The 20454-nt window shown below is 48.3% G+C and overlaps 1 protein-coding gene across 10 annotated transcripts in view; it reads right to left on the bottom strand.

Moving 5' to 3' along the window:
• Positions 1 to 20454, bottom strand: part of PC (pyruvate carboxylase) — a 105732-nt gene that overhangs the window by 51165 nt on the left and 34113 nt on the right. Inside the window, exon 1 of one of the 10 annotated variants that reach the window (XM_082340791.1) lies at positions 3307 to 3405. The exons of 8 other annotated variants lie outside the window; for them this stretch is intronic. In XM_082340791.1, coding sequence (XP_082196917.1) covers positions 3307 to 3342 — 36 coding nt within the window. In that variant the 5' untranslated portion in view covers positions 3343 to 3405. Of the gene's footprint in view, positions 1 to 3306; positions 3406 to 20454 lie in introns of those variants that run through there. One more of the 10 variants, XM_082340796.1, reaches the window with a different exon arrangement.

The raw sequence follows: 20454 nt of genomic DNA, 5'->3' as shown, positions 1-20454 counted from the left end.
GGGATCTTCCTGGACCAGGGCTCGAACCCCTGTCCCCTGCATCGGCAGGCAGATTCTTAACCACTGCGCCACCAGGGAAGTCCTTCATCTTCACTTTCTAGATAAGGAAAATGGGCTTTCCAGCCCCATCTGCTGCTCCCCAGGCCCCAGCACCACCTCCTGAACTCCCTGCCACCTCAGTGTTCTTTCATGCAGCCCATTTTCCATTTCTACTCACTGCACCAGCATCCCAGGAGCTGGAGCTTTGGAAGGATAAAGGGAAAAACAGCCAGGGTGTGGGAGGGGGTGGGGAGTGCAGGGGTGACAGTCAGGTGAAGTCAGGCAGGAACCTCCCTTCATGGAGGGCAGGAGCAGCTTTGATGAAGCGAAGGTGGGGACCACACACCCCCATACGCCCCCTACACCGCGTGGTTCCATAGGAAGGGCAAGGTCTGACAGTCAAAAAACTCAGGTTCAATTTCCGGCTTTGCCACCATCTGGTCATTTGACCCTGGGGATCAATCTACCTCTCTGCACCTGTGTTATACTGTGATCTATAAGAAATATATAATCTGGGTTTTGTCCCTGGTTCCTGGCACAGAGCTCTTAAAATGCTTGGAATTTCCTGAGTGGTAGGGGAGACAGGAGCCACCTTTCTCATTCATAATCAGCCTCTTTCAATCACACCTGGGTTTATGCTAATGAGGTGACTCCTGGTGTGTCCCTAGATAGCGTCAGGATGGGGGCTGGTTGCCAGAGAGATCAACCCTGTAATTAGAAGGTTGGAACTTTCAGCCCTACCCCGTTACTTGGAGGGGAGGGACTGGAGATTGAGTTCATCACCAATGGCCTATCATATCTGTGTAATGGAACCTCCATAAAAACTCTAAACGATGGGGTTCAGAGAACTTTCAGGTTGGTAAATCCATCCATGTGCCAAGAGGTGGTGCACCCCAACCCCTGGGGACAGAAGCTCCTGCACTCTGGACCCTTCCAGACCTTGCCCTATTTACCTCTTCATCTGGCTGTTCATGGTATCCTTTAAAATAAACTGGTAATACTAAGTAAAGTACTTTTCTGAGTTCTGTGAGCAGTTCTAGAAAATTCTCGAACCTGAGGAGGGGTCAGGGGAATCTCTGATTCACAGGAGGCCAGGTGTTGTAATTGGTGTCTGAAGCCGGGCCCGTCTTGTGGGACTGAGCCCTTCACTTGTGGGGTCTGCGCTAACTTTCAGTAGTGTCAGAACTGAACTGAATTGGAGGATACCTAGTTGATGTCTGCAGAGAACTGGAGAATCGGTTGGTGTGAGGAAAAAACCCACATATTCGATGTCAGAAGTGTTATGAGTGAAAAACAGTTCAGACCTGTTAGTCCACCTATAAAGCAGGCTTATCCGTCCAACACGGAGGGCTGACAAGTAAGCGACCTGTTGTACGTGAAACTGCAGACTGTCCCTTCGGTTTCATAAACTGTAAACTGCAAAGCATCCTCAAAGGACTATGATTAGATTTCACACAATCAGAGCCATCAAATGTTTACTGAGCACCTATTGCCTGTAACACAGACTTGGAGCACAGAGGATAATATAAAACACGGCCTGTGCCTTCAAGAAACTGTCTATCTGGCGAGGAGACAAGACTAGCTCACTTGAAATATAAGGAATATTAAACACCTAGCATAAGCAAAGGAGGCGGGGGAAGGGTGAAGCAGCTGAGTAGAGCTGGGTAAGGTGTCATGGGGGTGGGGACTTGATCTGGGCTCAGAGGAAGGATCCACTCAAGAGGCCCTGGCGGGTCGCAGCGCCTGGCACACGGGGTGTCAGCACCTGCTCAGCGGGCAGATGGACGGAGAGAGGGTCTGCCATGGGCCTCCTCTCCCTGCGAGCACAGTCTGGCCTGACTAGTTTAGGGCCAGGGTCAGGCATCACCAAGTAGGTGCTGATCAAGTGAAAAGTCTGGTATGGAATCAACAGAAAATGAAGTTAGAGAGGCTTAGTGAAATGAGAAGCAAAGAAAAGGCACTCCATTCATTCAATCATTCGATATTGACTGAGCCTTTGTAACACGCCAGATGCCCTTAGGCACCTGGACAAGAGAGAAGAGGTCCCTGCCCACGTGAAACTGACATTCCATTCCAGTCAGAAGGAGACCAAATACACAAACAAGATCATTCCAGATCCATCCTGATTAGTAAGTACTGATTGCCTCCTTGTCTCAGACTTCCTCCTCATGGCAGGTGTCCCTTAGAGTTACCTGACTGGGAATAAAATCAAAGGAACCACATCCCTCCATCCCTGGCCCAGGACACCAGGGAGAAAAGGCATATTCCTTATCAACTTCTGCTCTTGGGAAGTTTGGGACAAAGCAGAGGGAATTGTATGTCCTTCCCTCTCACCTGTTCCTTGAAAAACACACACACACACACACACACACACACACACACACACACACACACGGCCAGTTTCTCCCTTCTCCTTGAGTCTTTATCCCATGACCTGGAGGACAGTCTGGCCTGTTTGCAATTGAAGATAAGAACCAGAAGCCATTTGGGGCCCTTATCTGTTTCTCCTCCCTGTAAACTGAGGGAAAGGTTTTCTTCTAAGCAAATGGGATAAGTCCTCCCCCCTGAGACCCGAGCTGTGAGTCTGCTCAAATGCCAGAAATCTGGCCTCCCAGAAGGGGGTGCCTACCCACTTTCCATTCATTGCTGTCTAGGATATAATCACAAACTCACGTCTTGAGGAGAGCTGATCTTTCCCAGATTCCTAAAGGAAAGCCAGGCCTTCCTGTTCTGCGGCTCCAGAGCATTTCATCAAGGCCCGAGTTGGCCAAGGATGTGCAGTACAGCACGTGTGCACCCTGGGCCCCCGGCCTGGTGCTGTGCTCAGAGCAGACCCTTGCCCTGACCGCTGGCAGCTTCACCATCTCAACAAGGGACCCCAGTCAAAGGAACCACGTGACGTTTCCCCTAAATGTCACCACCACACAAAGGCACTCTGGCCCACAGCTCTGGGACCCACGGCCCATCTTCCTCTGTCCCCAGGTCTTGGGCAGAACCCATTTTCACTGTCAGGTAGGGTTTGCCTACCTTGGGCTCCTCGGTCCTGCCCATCCCTGACCAGTGTCCCCACAGGCCCATGAGCAGTGATCCAGGCCACCCCTCCTGGATTCCTGTCTCTAAGGACCATTCCCAGAATCCCTGTACCCTCTCCTTTCCCAGGTATGAGAAGGCTGCCAAGTTCCAGAGAGGAGAGAAACGAGGCCACAGTGCGTGCACACCCCACCCAGGACAGTATGCCTAGGGGACTCTGAAAGGCGGTCCTCTTACCGCGGCAGCTGATCTGCAGAGCCCCAGGGAGGCCATGCTGTCCTTGGTGCCGGAACACCGAAATCTGGGCCCTCTGCCTGCTGCCTGTTTATAAATGACGTTCTGGGTTAAGCCTCTGTCAATGACTTTCCAGAATTGCCCCCTCCCCTACGGCTCAGGGGAGAGAGAGGCTGCTTGTGAGCCAACCTCCAACTCATGAGTAGACCTTGAACAGACTGTTTGAGAAAAGGCAAAAAAACAAAATCAGGTCAGGGGTGAGCTGGGAGGAGGCAGTGAAAAGCTGCTGCCCATGTGTTCTGGCGGAAGGATTAAAGGGCAGTGGTATTTGGGTTTTACAAGGGGAAGAGGACCGGGGCCAGGGATGGGAGAGCCAGGCAGGAGAGAGAGCTTCTGGCCTAAGAAAAGGAACAGAGGATCCAACAGGAGAAGAAAAAAATGAGGCGTCTAATGTCTTTCTCCCCCTCCTGAGACCTCAGGATGCCTCAGGTTGTGCCCCTGGGAACTGGTAACATCATGGGGCCAGGAGACTGGATTCCTTACAAGGGCACATGTTACCCAGTGGCTCTTGTGGGCTGTTGGCCTGGTATGACCTCGTTAGCAAGGTTTTTTTTGTTTTTTTAAAATTAATTTATTTTATTTATTTTTGGCTGCGTTGGATCTTCGTTGCTGCGCACGGGTTTTCTCTAGTTGCGGCGAGCGGGGGCTACTCTTTGTTGCGGTGCGTGGGCCTCTCATTGCGGTGGCTTCTCTTGTTGAGGAGCATGGGCTCTAGGTGCGTGGGCTTCAGTAGTTGTGGCTCGTGGGCTCTAGAGCACAGGCTCAGCAGTTGTGGCGCACGGGCTTAGTTGCTCCGCGGCATGTGGGATCTTCCAGGACCAGGGTTCAAATCCGTGTCCCCTGCATTGGCAGGCGGATTCTTAAACACTGTGCCGCCAGGGAAGCCCTAGCAAGGTTTTTAAATGCACGCCCACATTATTAAGCCCACCCAGACCAATTCATTTACTGCAGTGTTCTCCCAAAGACCACTCCAGTCAAGAACAGGAGTAGAGGGACTTCCCTGGTGGTCCAGTGGGTAAGACTCTGCGCTCCCAACGCAGGGGCCCTGGGTTCAATTCCTGGTCAGGGAACTAGATCCCGCATGCATGCCGCAACTAAGAGTTCACATGCCGCAACTAAAAAATCCTGCATCCTGCAACTAAAAAATCCTGCATCCTGCAACAAAGATCCCGTGTGCCGCAACTAAGACCCGGCGCAGCCAAAATAAATAAAATAAATAAATAAAAATGAATCTTTAAAAAAAAAAAAAGAACAGGAGTAGCGTTCCCACCCACTGGGTACTACCCACTACCACCAAAACAAAAACAACCAGCCTCAGCTCTGACAAGCTCTTGGAGGGAGCAGAGTCAATAACTCACTGTTCTAACTTTGCTTAGTGTCCAGAACCCAAGGTTAATTAGTCAGAGAGGGCCTTCCCTGGCTCCGTGCGTCCACCTGACATGGCAGCTGGCGCCCAGAGAGCCTGCTAATGAAATGTGGGTGCACCTGGTCCCTAAGTCAGGTGAAGGTCCAAATCACAGGAGCCTCCTGGAGCCCACGAGTTAAGTGAAAACCCAGTGGGGGCCCTCGGATCCAGGATCTCGGATCCAGATCCTGACCCGCACAGCTACCTGTGTTTCCACCTCTTCATCTTTCTCCAAAGCTGACAACAAGCAGCCTCGTACTTCCCCTCCAGCCCACCAAGGAAGGGTGCGAACCACTAATAAACCATGCAAAGACCGGCAGCTGGAGATCCCGGGAGATGAGGCCAGAACGACACTCCAACGAGAGGCTCTGTCCAGGAATAGTAAAATGTTTCGTCATCTATAAACTGGGGATTAACAACATATACCTTGCATGGTTGTTTGTGAGGGCTCAATGGATCTGGTTACTATGAATAGCCACTTTCTATTCAACAGCAGCAGGAATGACATCTAGAGATGAGACTGGAGGTTAAGGAGGAGACTGACAGGTGGCCTGGCAGGGAAGGAGGAAGAGGAAGTGCTCCAGCAAGAGGGAGCATTGTGACGGGAAGGCCACCTGGCTTTGCGTGTTCACAAGCCATGTGAGCCTTGGCGTGACTGGGACACCAGCTGCCACAACAAGGCTAGGGAGAAAGGGAAGCTCCCTACCCCTCACTGCATCACAGAGGAACATAATCATCTGTGCAGCTGTTTTCAGTCTAAGCAGAACATCCAGCATTGGAAATTGCAGCAACTAACTTTCTACGCAGTTGTGAAATACCACCAAGGCCACCAATTACTACTTCTTCATGGTTGTTTTCTTCATCTTAGGAAACAAAAGTTGGGGGAAGGAGTAAGGGTCTGTCGCAGGTAAACTGATGGCCAAGTTATTCTGGTTTCATGGGTTGCTCAGATGTGCAAACAACACTGTTGACCCTACGTGTGACAGACAGACCAGACTTCCCATCAGGGACTCCAAGTAGGAACGACATCGGTCTGCACTCAGCTCTGGGGATGGGGACATGGTCAACAAGAGGCAGATCTTGCATCCGTCTCAAGCCTCTTGTCTCGCACTACCAGAGCAGCTGGACCCCTCTAATGGCCTTGGTCCCTCATTCTTCTCTATCACCCCAAAGGCACTGAGAGTCTATAACGTCTAGGAGCAAAGCAAGCAGAATGTCTTCCATTTATTCAAAAAGCTTATAAGGAATGCCCACTGGGTAAAAGAAACAATGCTAGGTGCTATGGAGAAACAAAGATAGAAGGTGATGACCCTTGCATTTTAAGAATTCACCAGGTGGATGGTGGAGGCAAGACCTACACGTGGCAAATGAGCTTCTACCACCAGAGTTAATCACCAAAGGATGACGACACAGGGTATAGGGTCACAGGGCTGTTTCCAGGCCTCTGCTGGCACTTCATCACCTTCAGAAAGACGCAACAAGCCCACTACTTGGAGACATTAGCTCCAGACTAATAAGCAAATGCTTCTGGATTGACCCGACCCGACCCAACCCAACCCTAGTGTTAGGGAGCCTCACAATTTCCAAGAAACCCCCATTCCCTTCCTCCTCCACACAACTCACACCTTCCAGCACCACGACTCCCCTGGTCCAGCACCACAGCTTGAGCTCTGGGAACTGTGCTGAACTGCAGCTCCAACACGTAATTCGCTCTTTGACTTGGGAATGTTCATGACCCTTTGAACCTTAGTTTCCTGATCTATAAAATGCAGAAAGATCTGAGTCATCTTGTAGAGTTGCTCTGAGGGCTTCAAGAGGTCATGTGTTTTTGAAATACCTAGAGAGTCTGGCACATTGGTGATGCCCAGAAGAGTGATCCCAATGGTCAGCCCTTGTGATATCAGCCTTCATCCATCTCTCTTCCCATCATGCCCAGGGGCTCAAGATAAGAGAGGCAGCAACACAGAAACAAGCCTGGGGGCCAAGAACAGCGTGTCAGTCTCAGGGAGGAGGAGGACTGGAAGGGGCTGTGAGTCACAAGACCCTGGCCCTGCCTCTGCGACCATCAGCCAGTGCTGTGCTGGGACTCACCTTGCATTCTGGGCTTCAGTGTCTTCAACCGTTACACCAGGGGCAGTAATGACCATGCCTTCTTCACAAAGGTGGTGTGGGTAAAAAAAATCAATAAACCGTAAAACCTTTACTGTAGTGCACTGTGCTACTGAAGTGCCAGGCCCTATGGAGACTCAGTGTGGTTGAGAGGAGAGAGTGGGGAGGAGGGGTAAACAAGATAAAGTTAAATCAAGATACAGTAAGACAAGTACCAAAAAGAATAAAACACCGAGGAACAGATTTAACAAAAGTGCGGACTGGTTTGCTGAAAACTACAAAATATCATTGAAAGAATGTAAAGACCTAAACAAAAACACCTCATTTTCACAGATCAGAGACTTAATATTGTTAAAATGGCAATACTCCCCAAATTGATCTACAGATTCAATGCATGCAATCTCTATCAAGAAATCACAGCTTACTTTATTAGAAATTGACAAGATGATTCTTTGCACGGGAATGCAAAGGAACCAGAATAGCCAAAAAAATACTGAAAAAGAAGAACACAGTTGGAGGACTCACACTTGCCAATTTCAAAACTTACTACAAGGCTACAGTAATCAAAATGGTGTGGTACTCGGATATGGATAGACATATATAGATCAGTGGAATAGATTGAGGGCCCAGAAAACTCTCACATTTACAGCCAATTGATCGATCTTCAACAGGGTACCAAGACAATTTAACAAATGGTGCTGGAACAACCAGATATATACATGCAAAAGAATGAGGCTGGACCCTAACCTCACACCATCTACAGAATCTCACACAAAATGGATCAAAGACTTAAATTTAAGGCCTGAAACTGTAAAAATCTTAGAATAAAATATAAATCCTTGTGGTCTTGGATTAGGCAATGGTTTCTTAGCTATGACAGCAAAAGCACAAGCAGTCAAAAAGAACATAGGTAAATTGGCTTCATCAAAATAAAAAAACTTTTGTGCTTTCAAGGACCCCAGCAAGAAAATGTAAAGACAAACCACAGAATGGGGCGGGGGGGGGAGAAAAGTTTTATAAATCATATAACCTGATAAGGGTCTAATATCCAGAATATATAAAGAACTCTTACAATTCAATGACAAAAACACAAACAACTAAAAATGGGAAACAGATTTGAATACACATTTCTCTGAAGAAGACATAAAAATGGCCGATAAGCATAAGAAAAGATGCTCAACATCATTAGTCTTACAGAAAATGCAAATCAAAACCACAACAGGATACTACTTCACACCCACTAGGGTGGCTATAATCAAAAGGACAGACAATAATAAGTATTGGTGAGGATATGGAAAAATTGGAACGCTTATACACTGCTGGTGGGAATATAAAATGACTGCTTTGGAAAACTCTTTGAAGTTCCTCAAACAATTAAATACAGAGTTATCGTATGATCCAGCTCTTAGATATATACACAAGAGAAATGATGAAGACATTTGTCCACACAAAAACATGCATTTAAATGATCATAGTAGCACTGTTCATAATAACCAAAAATTGGAAACAACCCAAATGTCCAACTGATGAATGGATAAACAAAATGTTGTATAGCCATACAATGGAATATTATTCAGCCATTAAAAATTAAGTATTGTTACTTGCTACACAGTAGATAAACCTTGAAAATATTCTAACTAAAAAAAGCCAGACACAAAAGGCCACTATTATACGATTCCATTTCTATGTAATGTCTAGAGTAGGTAAACCCATAGAGACAGAAGATGGTTGCCAGGGGCTGTAGGGGAAGGTTTCCTTCTGGGAAACAGGGTTTATTTTTGGGGTGATAAGAATGTTCTAGAATTAGATAGTGGTGATGGTTGTATAACACTGTGGATATACTAAAACCACTGAATTATACACTTTAAAAAGGTGAATTTTAAAGAATGTGAAATATATCTCAATAAAGCTGTTATAAAAATAAAATTTTAAAAGTAATGCATGTTAAACCTTCTTGAAAAGTTAACATTCTTGTGCAAATAAGTTTTTTGTGTTTGCCTTTTAACCATCAGTCAGAAGTCTAGATGCTCCTTGATCTCAGAGAGTTTTCTAATAAGGGGCGGAGGGCTTTCTGTAGACAAAGGAAATTCAGTACTGGGTTATTCTAGGATGTGGTACCTTTGTTGATATTTATTAATTTGTTTAAAAATAACAAACACATTACAAGCTAACATAAATATTTTAATAAAGTATAACTATATTTTTAAAAACTTAGTGAGAAGAATGGGTCTTGTTTTACATTTTGCAAATCTCTTTAATGTTCAGCTTAATAGAAGACACTGGATTCTCACATCTGCACTTCTGTGTTCAATTTATTGTAATAAGTAGAGTCTATGAAGAAAATCTAGACTCGCCCAGACATGTAGTTGCAAAAGGGAGGAATATTTTAATTGCCTTTTCAGACAACTGTGGATACCACTGTTGGATACTATAGCAAAACCTGACAAATGGTAGTTAATTATAATGTGAAATATGAAACCCTTTGGACTTTAATGTACTGTTACGTTAAAAATCCACTGGCCTTTCTTTTTTTCTTTTCCCCTAATAAATTTTATTTATTTATTTATTTATGGCTGCATTAGGTCTTTGTTGCTGTGCGCGGGCTTTCTCTAGTTGCGGCGAGCAGGGTCTACTCTTTCGTTGCAGTGCATGGGCTTCTCATTGTGGTGGCTTCTCTTGTTGTGGAGCACGGGCTCTAGTCGCGTGGGCTTCAGTAGTTGTGGCATGCGGGCTCAGTGGTTGTGGTGCACGGGCTTAACTGCTCCGCGGCATGTGGGATCTTCCCAGACCAGGGCTCGAACCCGTGTCCCCTGCATTGGCAGGTGGATTCTTAACCACTGCACCACCGGGGTAGCCCCCACTGGCCTTTCTTAAATTGCAAATGGGCCTTCTCCCAACATGATTTTGTAACGTCATACACTGGTCATTTGGAAAATACCGGTTTACTGAGTTATTCTAATCCTCAAGATGCTGACACATTTTACTGATATAATAAAATGCCAAGATGTCACAGGTGTAATATCACCACCAATCTCATCAGAAAACTCTTTAAGTATTGAGAAGTTGTCGAGCACAAGAGGATGGATACAAGCTTTCCAAAATGCTCATTTTGGCTTGAAAGCTCTAATTTTACCAAACACTATTGGTAAACAAACTGGCAAGAAATACTATTAGTTGTTTTCTTTGAAGCAACAGGCTCACTACATTCATTTTCGAGAAAAAGTCTGCCGGATATCCAAGTCTGAATAACCATGGCTGCCAGTTATTTTCAAGTAAAAACAGCATCCCCTGAAAATACGGCTAGTTCAGCTCATAACTCAAAAACCCCTGAGGGCTTCCCTGGTGGCGCAGTGGTTGAGAATTTGCCTGCCAGTGCAGGGCACACGGGTTCGAGCCCTGGTCTGGGAAGATCCCATATGCCGCGGAGCAACTGGGCCCGTGAGCCACAGCTACTGAGCCTGCGCGTCTGGAGCCTGTGCTCCGTAATAGGAGAGGCCGCAATAGTGAGAGGCCCACGCACCGCGATGAAGAGTGGCCTCCGCTTGCCGCAACTGGAGAAACCGCTCGCACAGAAACGAAGATCCAACACAGCCAAAATCAAATAAATAAATAAATTAAAAAACAAACAAACAAACAAAAAAACCCTGAAGTGCTTTCCCTCGAGCCAACCAATGCAGTTTGTTTACTTCCCATCTCATCATCATAGAATATCAAAGACCTGCACACAAGCATAGAGAGTTAATAAAATGAGCCATCTTTACTGTTTCATCAAGGTCAGTCTTAAGCTGGCTCTTTTGAACTGCAAGTGTGTGGAGGTGAAGGGATCCTCCCTGACTCCTGCAAAGCTGCCAGCCGTTTTGCCCACCATTGCTTTTGCACCATCAGTGCAAATGTCAACACAGTGGAAAAGGCAGGTAACTTCCTAGTATTATATGAAAATCTGATTCAGGGACCCCCTCGAAAGGGTCTTGAGGACCTGCAGGGACCTGGGGACCCCACTTGAAGAACCACTGGTCTAGGAGGCCACTCCCTGTGGACTGAGAGAAGCAAAAACAACTTTAAAATAAAGCAAACAGGCTTCTTCACTTTGTGACGTAAGAGGAGGTAGTGGAGGTGAGTGCAGAATGGGCTGTGATTCCTGCACTGAGTCAGGGCAGGCGGACTGACCTCAGCGCACTGTATTTGACCACCTTAAAGGGCCCAGGAGTCTCAGCTGAGCAGATGGCTTCCTGTGGTTTCAAAGCCTCACGAACAAGCTCTCTGTCCCACACCACCTTCCCACTCCTTTGACCTCGACACAAAAGAGGCCCCTTCAATCTCGGGATTGTTCTGCTCTACAGTAGACAGGGCAAAGAGGAACACATGTGGCTAGGTAAGGATGGCAGCAAGCAAGGAAGAAAGGGAAGAGAGCAGCAAATATCTCACCTTGGCTCTGCCCAGTTGCCCCCAGTCTCAGTTCACCCAGGGGGCGCAGAGGGGGCTTCCTACCAATTCTCTGCATTCCTACCACACTCCTCTCCTGCCAGGTCAGAGCTGGCCTAGATTCCTGCCAACTCGCCCTTTAGTTCAATGTGAACAAAGGGGTTTTCCCCCTTTTGCTTCCCCCAGACTAAGGTCTCTTGGTAGGAAAGGCCCCCTTCTCTGCACCTCAGTTATCAGCTCCCACCCAGCAGCGACCAACACAAGACCCCATGTTGGCTCAAAGCCTTATCCTCCCACAATTCCAGTAAGACAATGTGAAGTCAGGGTGGGAACGAATTTCTCATTTGAGACGAGACTGTTACCACTGCAGCAGCAGGAAAGCTGCTGGCCCGGGAGCCAAATGCAGAAAACAGAGTGCCATTCAGGCCCGAGGAAGAAACAACAGGCCCTTATCCTACACTCTGGTCTAGGCCAAGAGCTGCTGAGCAGAGCTGGAAGGCCGGATGGGTAGCCCCTGGACAGGGCTGCCCTAGGATACATGGGGTCCCAGGCAAACACTCTGGGGGGGAGTGGGGAAACCCCCTCATCTATATAAAAAACTTGAGTCGCTCAAAATTAGCGTGTCAGCACCATTTTGGCCGCCCAACCTCACACAACCCTACAAAGGACTGTCGCAGCCACCAGCGGAATCTGCCCTCCTGGAACGGGGCCTGGACTCAGGGCCCTGGGACAACCCCACAGGACATCTGGCTGTCCCTGCACAGGGTAGAGGGTTGAGAGCTCCCCAAAGTGGCTGACGTGGGGCCCAGTCTGGGTTCGGAATGTCCAGCTGGAACAGCACTGGAGGGAGGCCTGCAAAGTGTGGGCCCCTCAGGTGCAGAGTTCCAGGCAGAGGCCACACGTGCCCGGCCTAAGGGTGGCCCTGGCCCTGCAGACACAACTACAGTCATGGCCTGAAGAGCTACGAGGGCTGCCTTCAAAAAAGAAACCAGGGCCTCACAGCCCGGGTACTTCTTGTTTTCCGGTCACTGCTACCTGGGCAATCCCGAACTCGGCTCAGTTTCTTCCACCTGCGCTCCTGTGGGTACCAAGGCGGTTTGTTCTGAATTCACACCTCACCCCTGCCCAGTGTCTCTCAGTAAGGTCAGCAGGTAAGAGGCCAGGAAAAAAAGACATCAAGAAGACTCTGCTGGGAGTTCTTCGAGGGAAGGGCTGAGCCTGGCCTGAAGTAAACGCCTAACAGATGTGAGGAGAGAACCAAATAATCCACAATCTGATAATCCGCGGCCGGGCAAGAAAGCATTTAATTCAACTTGAAACAAGCCCTTCTGCCATCACCCCAGTGACACCACAGGGGCTAGTTAAGAGCAGTGCCACACGGGGTCCTAGGGTGCGCCAGTGGGAAGGGACTCACCAGGACGACACAGCTCCGGAAGAGACTCCAGCTGGGGAGGGGGAGGCGTGGCTCCAGCCAGGGAGGGGGCGTGGCTGTCATAGCTCCTCCCAACCCCCACTCCAGTTCACTGAGAGTTTGAGACGTGAAACCTGCCCCAAGTTCCCCGGCGTTCTGCCAAGATCCTCACCCAGCCTGCTGTGAAGCAGATAACAGCACAGCGGCGGAGGCTTCTCCTGGCCCACTCGGGTTAAGGCACTCTCCTTACATCAAGGCTGCAATTACATGGCAACTGGCCTTCTCTGTCTGTCTCCTCTGAGGACAGGAGATCAGGGCTGTTTTTCTGGTTCCCTGCTGTGTCTCCAGTGTGTAGCATGGGGCCTAGAACAGGATGAGCACTCAATAAATGGTCGGGGAGCAAATGCAAGTCTCTCTCAGCTACACAGTGGTCCCTGAAGCTGAGGGCTAGCTGCTGACCACTCAGAGCCCAGTGACCATGGAGACCAAGGGCTCCATCCCGGGCGGGGCTATGCCAGGGGCCCTCCCCTCAGTGGGGGCTACTGGGAGAGGGGCAGTAGGCCTCAGCGAGCTTCATGGGGAACAATTCATTGAGAGGCACTGGGCCAGGTTCTGAGACTTCCATGACAAATATCCTTAAGTCTCGTGCTAAAGGAACAGAGAGGGCGACCAGGTGGAATTCCTGACCCTGAGGAGCAAGCGTCGGGGGAGAGGGAAAGGCTGGTTCCAATCCTCGGAGGCCCCAGATTCGGTTCACGCTCCCTTCTCCTTTCTCAGTCCTCGCCTAGCACCAGCTACTGCTTGCATCTTTTAGCATTTCAAGCTAAGTGCTAACTACCCTTTCTCCCCATGCTGGCTCAGTCTCTCCCTAAATGCTCTTATACCACCACCCACCCGCCTCTGCTTCAGTCCCTCCTCCTCCTCCTCACCCCCTGAACAAACAAACCAACTAGCGTTGCTTTTAGCCGCCAACAGAGTCTGCTAGAACTCTCTCTACTGCTGGTGGGACTGGCAAAAACGAATGAGCTTTCGCGGGGCCCAGACCTCCTCCCTCATTCTCCCATCAATCCCCAGGCTTTCCGTGCGTGGGCTCCACTTTCCAGGGAAGGCACCCAGTTCTCATTCACCACATCCTTCCTGAGTGCCCCCACCATTCAGCCCAGCCCAGTGTCTTCCCCCAGCAACGGGCAGGCCCGGTTCATGGCTCTGGACAGAACACCTGTTCTGCTTGTTGCCAAGCACATTTATTTCTGCAGTCTGTGTTCCGAAGAAGGTTAAGAGGAGCCTTACTTCCCAAGTGACGTGGCTGGCTAGAGGCAGCAAGTAGCTCACTGCACTGCCAGGCCTGAGACCACGGCTTATTCATCTTGGCATCCCAAACCTAGCAGAGCAGGGAACCAAGCAGGCACTGGGTAAACGTTCAGAGAACACATAAACCCTAAAGGGAGAGAAACATGGCTCTGCAGAATGTACAGAAGCAGAATACCTGGATCCCAGGCCTGGCTCTTCGTGACCTCGGGCAAATCATCTGCAAAATGAGACCTCTGATACCCCTTAGGAATGTACGTGAAAGTACTTTGCTTACTGTAAGGGCCTATGCAAACTGGTATAGGTTTCCAGAGATGGCCCCTCACCTTTTCCTATCTGGGATAAGGAGTTCAAGGATATGGAAAATTGATAAGCCAAGAAAAGAAGTCAGGTCTGAAATTCCAGAACTAAGCTCCAAGGAAAACAGGAGCCAGGCCCGGGATGACTGATCGCATTTTATAGTGGTTGATGTGTTTGTTGCTTTGTACATTGTTCTCAGGCTTTGTCTGGTATGTCTGTGTTTTGCCTAAGCTTGATCTAAGCTTCATGGTAATCTAACACCTACATAAATGCATGTCAACTGCTCTGAACTAAGAAAGTTGCTGACAAGGCGAAAGAGTCTGGAAAACTGTTGGCATCGTGTATAACAAGGGAGAGATGATTTTTTGGCCTGAGGTGCCGTCAAAAGGCACCTCAGCCCCGGTCTCAGCCTTCCGGACAGCGGCACTCACAGCTCCGGGTGGGCTGTGGGGAGGTCCTTGGAAGGGCTGCCTAGGGCCTGGGACAGTCCATGAGGACCTCCTGTTACAGGAAGGGGAGAAATTGGGATCCTGTTAGCTCCCCACTAAGTTAGCACGTGTTCCTATCCAGCATGGAGCACCCAGCATCCTCTGCAAAATCTTGAGTCAAAATGCCCAAGTCCCTACCCTTGCCACAGCTTGTGAGCTCTCTAGGTGGTAAGGAAAACAGCCAAGTAAAATCTTCTTTCCTCCTCCTAAGTAATTCTGAACTAAAGGAAAATTCATGTGAAGGCAATTAGAACTCTTGTCTCCACCTGCAGCTCCTGCAGAAGGGAGATAAATAAACCACCAGGCCTGAGTCTATAAGAGTCTACTCTGCTGCTAACATTTCTACTTCTGACATTCTCTTTTTGGGGTGGGGAGATGAGATGGGTGGGGAGGTGAGAGGCAAAAGAACAAATAAATAAGGGAGTGAATAAAAGGTTTCCCCACCCCCTAAGTCCCCAGATGTTCTGCTCACCCTGGCCTCAAAGCAGAGCCCCCGCGCAGTGGAGAAGGCCCAGGACCAGAGGGCAGCAATACTCGGGTCTTCCTGAAGATCTCTGATCCAGAAGCGCCCCTAACACAGCAGTTCAGAGAGGAGCTAGACCAAGCCCCACAAGCCTCCAGCACCCCCAGAAACCAGAGGGTTCCAGAAGAGGCCCTGGGAAAGACTCCAATAATCCTGGCATCATGGGCCAAGTGGACTGATTCAAGCCACCAGGTTAGTCTCAAAGGGTAAAATAAGTGAACGGAGTCCCTTTTTCTATTTTCAAATTCTCCCTTCACTCACACCCTTAAAGAGCATCTTTGTGGAACCCTGGATGGGGCTTCCTGTGTGCAGTCAGGGACTCTCCAGAGACCTCCAGGAGCTGGACAAGCTGGGAAGGAAGGAGAAGCCATTGCCTGGGGGGAGGAGTGCAGGGTGGGAGTGGGGGACAGGGTAGCTACAACAATCAAGTGGGCTCCAGGCCAGAGGCAGTGCACAGGCCAATCCTGAGGATCTGTGCTAGGAATAGCAAACAGATGACAAAGGGGGAGGGAGGTTCTAACTCCCATCGCTGAGAAAAGAATGAGACCTGGCAGTGAGGGGCCTGGTTCAGGCTCCCCACCTTGAATTGAGGTCAGAATCAAAATCTAGGCCTCAACTCTTTGGGGAAGAGGTACTGTATTATTCAAGAAGAAAATGAGTTTATAAAATGGGCATCAGGTCAAAGGCAGATCAGTGACCCAAACTTTTGCATATGATACTGGTTTGACAATATCAGATGCAGCCTTGAAAATGTAGGTTACCACAGTGCCTGGCACAAAAGGCTTGTTGAATGAATATGTGGGTAAGTGAATTCAGATTGAGGCTGGTTTGACCTGGAATAGTCAGAGTAGCAGAGACTGAAAGAAGGTGCGTGTGCAACTAAGCTTATTTTACCATGGACCCAGGATACTGCACGCCCCTAGCTGGGGCATAGTGGGAAGGGGAAGGGAGGAGGGGGAAAGCAAGGGAGATGTGTTCTCAGACTCTACATGCCAACAAGATGAGTCCCAGCTGGCTCAGGAGACACCCTGAAGAAAGGTGCCAGGCTACTCATCAGCAGGGCCGTCAGCCCCAGATTGAATATGTGTCTGAGACAAGTAGAGGGGAACAGGAGAAATGGCACGGACCTAAAACCGGGTACATAAAGTGGCAGTCACCAGAAGGCCTGTCTCCCAGGGACCTGTTTGCAGCTTCAGAAAGGGCAAAGGGCCAGCTCTAAGCAATGGCTTCCTGTCAATCCCAAGACTCTCAGAGTCACTCCTGTCTTCACCGCACCCTCCTGCAAGCAGCCTCACTGGTTTGGCTTTCTTCCTTCTACCTGGGATCAGAACTCCGACCTCTTCAGGGAATGGCGCTGGACCTGGGCTCCCATTTAATTTGCTTAATGCAGAGAAATGTGATAGAGGAAATGTGGCCGAGGACAAAATGCCTCACTGGGTCCACGGCTCGACTGCCCCCGAGCTGCGTCCATTTATACACCTGTCTCCTCCGCTTCTGAGAAAGACGACCCCCAGGGCATCGAGGAGTGTGGCAACAAACCTTGCTGGAAACCTCAACTGCATGCTAAAAAACCTTCTCCCTTACATTTCTTCAAGCCCTTGGGCAGGATTATCTTTATCTTTACTACAGCCTTAAAGAAGCATTCCAGAAAGGAAACAAAAGCAAAAAGAGAACAGAGGCCAAGGATAATCTTGTAAAACAGATGAGAACCAAGACGTCTGAGCAGAGAACCCTGCTTCCAGGCCCTTGGCATCACTCAGAGGCTAGCGGGGAAGGAAAAATAGAAGGAAACCACAGGCTTTGCGAAGGACGCAAGCACAGCAATGACACAGGGAAACACACCACGCGCAGCACTCTGCAGCGGGGCGCGTTTTGTTCTGGCAGCACCCGGCACAGGGCACGGCCTGGGTTGTCGGGCAGAGAGACGAGTCTCAACCTGGGCTCTGCCACTCCGTACCTGCACAACTCTGGGCAATCAGCTCACCTCCTCGAGCCTCAGTTTCCTGAAGGTAACACCTTCTACCCTCCAGAAGAGACCACGGCAGAGCAGAATGGACGGAGCTGCCATTACTATTTTACTGTTGTATCCTTTTATATAAATTGAGTTCTAAACGAGGAAAAAAATCAACCTGCAGATACAACATCACCCAAGAATTCTGACCTGATTTTGCCCACACTTTGGAACTCTCCCTGAGAGCTCCAGACTGGCAAGCCTCCACAAAGAGAAAGCTACCTCCTCCACATCATTCGCAAAGGGGTTCCTTCCCTAACCCCCAGCTCAGTTAAATAGGAAAAAAGAGACCCACCACCTTCCTAAGTACAAGTCCCCTGTGCTTGTGAATGAGGTTGGGGGTCCCTTTGTCTGCATAAAGCCCACCCAGCATCTACGATCCCAGAAGAGACTTTCTGAAGAAAGAGGGTTTCAGACAGTATTAATTTAAATCAGAGGGGTGGGGGTAGAACATGGGGTTTGGGGCTTGAAATCTAAACAAACAGAATAATGACAAGAAGGATGAAGAGGCAGCTACAGAGAGCGATACTTTCATTCAAAAAATCACGGTCCCATCCTAAGATTAAAATATTCTTTTGGTCATCAGCTCAGTGAGGAAAAGCAATGGCCATCAGCTCTGCTGGACTTGCATCTACAACTCCAGGGAGAAGTGCCTGGTCTTCCTCTGCTCTACCCTTTCATTTCCTGTCTCTGGCCCACATCCCCACATGGCCGCAGGGGACGTGGGCATGAGTCGTTTACTATCCGTAGGAAGCCGAGAGCCATCGGCCTCTCCATCACTGAGAAGCCCTGTTAGTTGCACTCCAGGTCCTGGGCTCTCCCCTCACTCTGAGGAACTGTCCTGCCCAAGTTTGCCGTTAGCTAAAAAGGAGGTTTCAGGACTTCCCTTGTGGCGCAGTGGTTGAGAATCTGCCTGCCAATGCAGGGGACACGGGTTCGAGCCCTGGTCCGGGAAGATTCCACATGCTGCGGAGCAACTAAGCCCGTGCGCCACAACTATTGAGCCTGTGCTCTAGAGCCCGCGAGCCACAACTACTGAGCCCACGTGCCACAATGACTGAAGCCCATGCACCTAGAGCCTGTGCTCCCCAAACGAGAGAAGCCACCACAATGAGAAGCCCGAGCACCGCAACCAAGAGTAGCCCCCGCTCGCTGCAACTAGAGAAAGCCCACGTGCAGAAACAAAGACCCAATGCAGCCAAAAATAAATAAATAAATAAATAAATAAATAAATAAATAATTTTTAAAAAGGGGGGGTTTCAGACAAGGATGCAGAGAGTCTAAGAGCATCCTCATTCCTGGAAAATAACTCCCAAGAGAAAAGCAAGGCACAGGTCAATAACATTAGCTTCACAGACAGAATGGCCAGTCATTGCTACCACGTCTCACCTCAAGGTTGCTGAGCCATGAGTGCAGCAGGGAAAGGGGACCAGATACCACTGAGAAGCAAGAAGGCAGACCGGCGAGCATCTCTGCCACTCACAAAGGGAAAGGGAGAAGTCTTAGAAGTCCACCGCCTCCTTTCCACAAAAGAGCTATATCATAGATGAAGGTTTTAAATGGGTCACAGAAAAGCACACAGCTTTGGAATTCAGAAAATGACAAGGCCAAAAAAAGAGAAAGAGAGGAAGAAAAAAGTTAGGAATTAAGGGGGTGTTGACTTAGCAGAACAAATGGCAAGCACTCTGTTTATTCTTCCTTCTTATTTGCAAACAAGAGAGATGAGATCTTTGGACAAGAGGACAATGGCATCCTAGGCTCCTGTCTCAGAGAAGGTTACTAAGAAGCTATTTAGCAGGAAATGATGAAAGCCAAGCAAACTCCAGATGCAGAGAAGATGATGAAAAGAATGATAGGGCAAATAGATTTCAAAAAAGAAGCTCCTTTGCAGATACAGAATTGTTTGGAGGCCTCTAAAAGCTAAAGGCCACAGTCCAGGCAAGACCATTACCTGAACAGTCTCTTATAATTAGCAGATACTACCTTTGTGATCAGAAAAGGCAAGCAAGCTATTTTCTATCAGGAAAAAATATGTACACAGCTTACAAATGTAAAATGTAGAGCTCTTACTGAAAGGCACATAAACAATCTGGAACAATAGGTAATTACAGCTAACCTGCAATTGTCCACACTAGTGAAATGGGAATAGCAAGCATAGGTAATTCAACAAATATTTGTAGCGTACTTCTTAAGTGCCTGGCACAGCAGAGGAAGTAGAATTTTTTTTAAACGGTATCAAATCATGGTAAATTGATATGACCAGAGACTAGGTACATGACCAATTAGAATTATATAGCAGATGGGCCTGATAATGTACATACAGTGGGTTCAAGTATGTACAAAATGTACAGGTGCATTGGCACACAGGAGAAATTGGTCTAATGTGATGTGAATAAACTTTCAGTTTGCTACTTTAGAAATTTTTTTAGTTTTTTTTTTTTCACTATTTTAACCATTTTAAAGTATACACCTCAGTGGTTTTTAGTATATTCAAAATACTGTGCAACTATCACCACTATCTAATTCCAGAACATATTCAGCACCCCACAAAGAAACCTGGCACCATTTACGGTCACTCTCCATTTCCCCCTCCCCCCACCAATGGCAACCACCAATCTAGTTTCTGTCTCTATGAATTTGCCTATTCTGGACATTTCATATAAATTTCATACAGTATGTTGCCTTTTGTGTCTGACTTCTTTAACCTAGCATAATGTTTTCAAGGTTGTAGCATGAATAACATTCCACCATCTAGATATACCACATTTTGTTTATCCACTCATCAGCTGATAAAAATCTGGGTTGTTTCCACTTTTTGGCTATTATGAAAAATGCTACTATGAACATTCATGCATATGTGACATTTTAAATACATAATTTTTAACCATCCAGGCTGGCCTTCCTAGTTATGCTTTAATTAGTCAAGAACTTGACCCCAGTAGTCTGACTCCAGAGCTTGGCTCCCAGTCACACCGCTGTATTCCTTCATTTTCATTCTCTGATACGGAAGGTAACAGCAGTCCGGCAATGCGCTAGATGGCAGAGGGAAGCAGCTGAAATTTAAAAGTCATTGTCAGCAATCTATATACATGAAGCACCAGCTGCACGGACAGA

Source organism: Balaenoptera borealis (genome assembly GCF_965194805.1).
Source record: "Balaenoptera borealis genome assembly, chromosome: 11".
NCBI classification, from domain to species: domain Eukaryota; kingdom Metazoa; phylum Chordata; class Mammalia; order Artiodactyla; family Balaenopteridae; genus Balaenoptera; species Balaenoptera borealis.
This window is presented reverse-complemented; position numbering and strand designations above follow the sequence as displayed.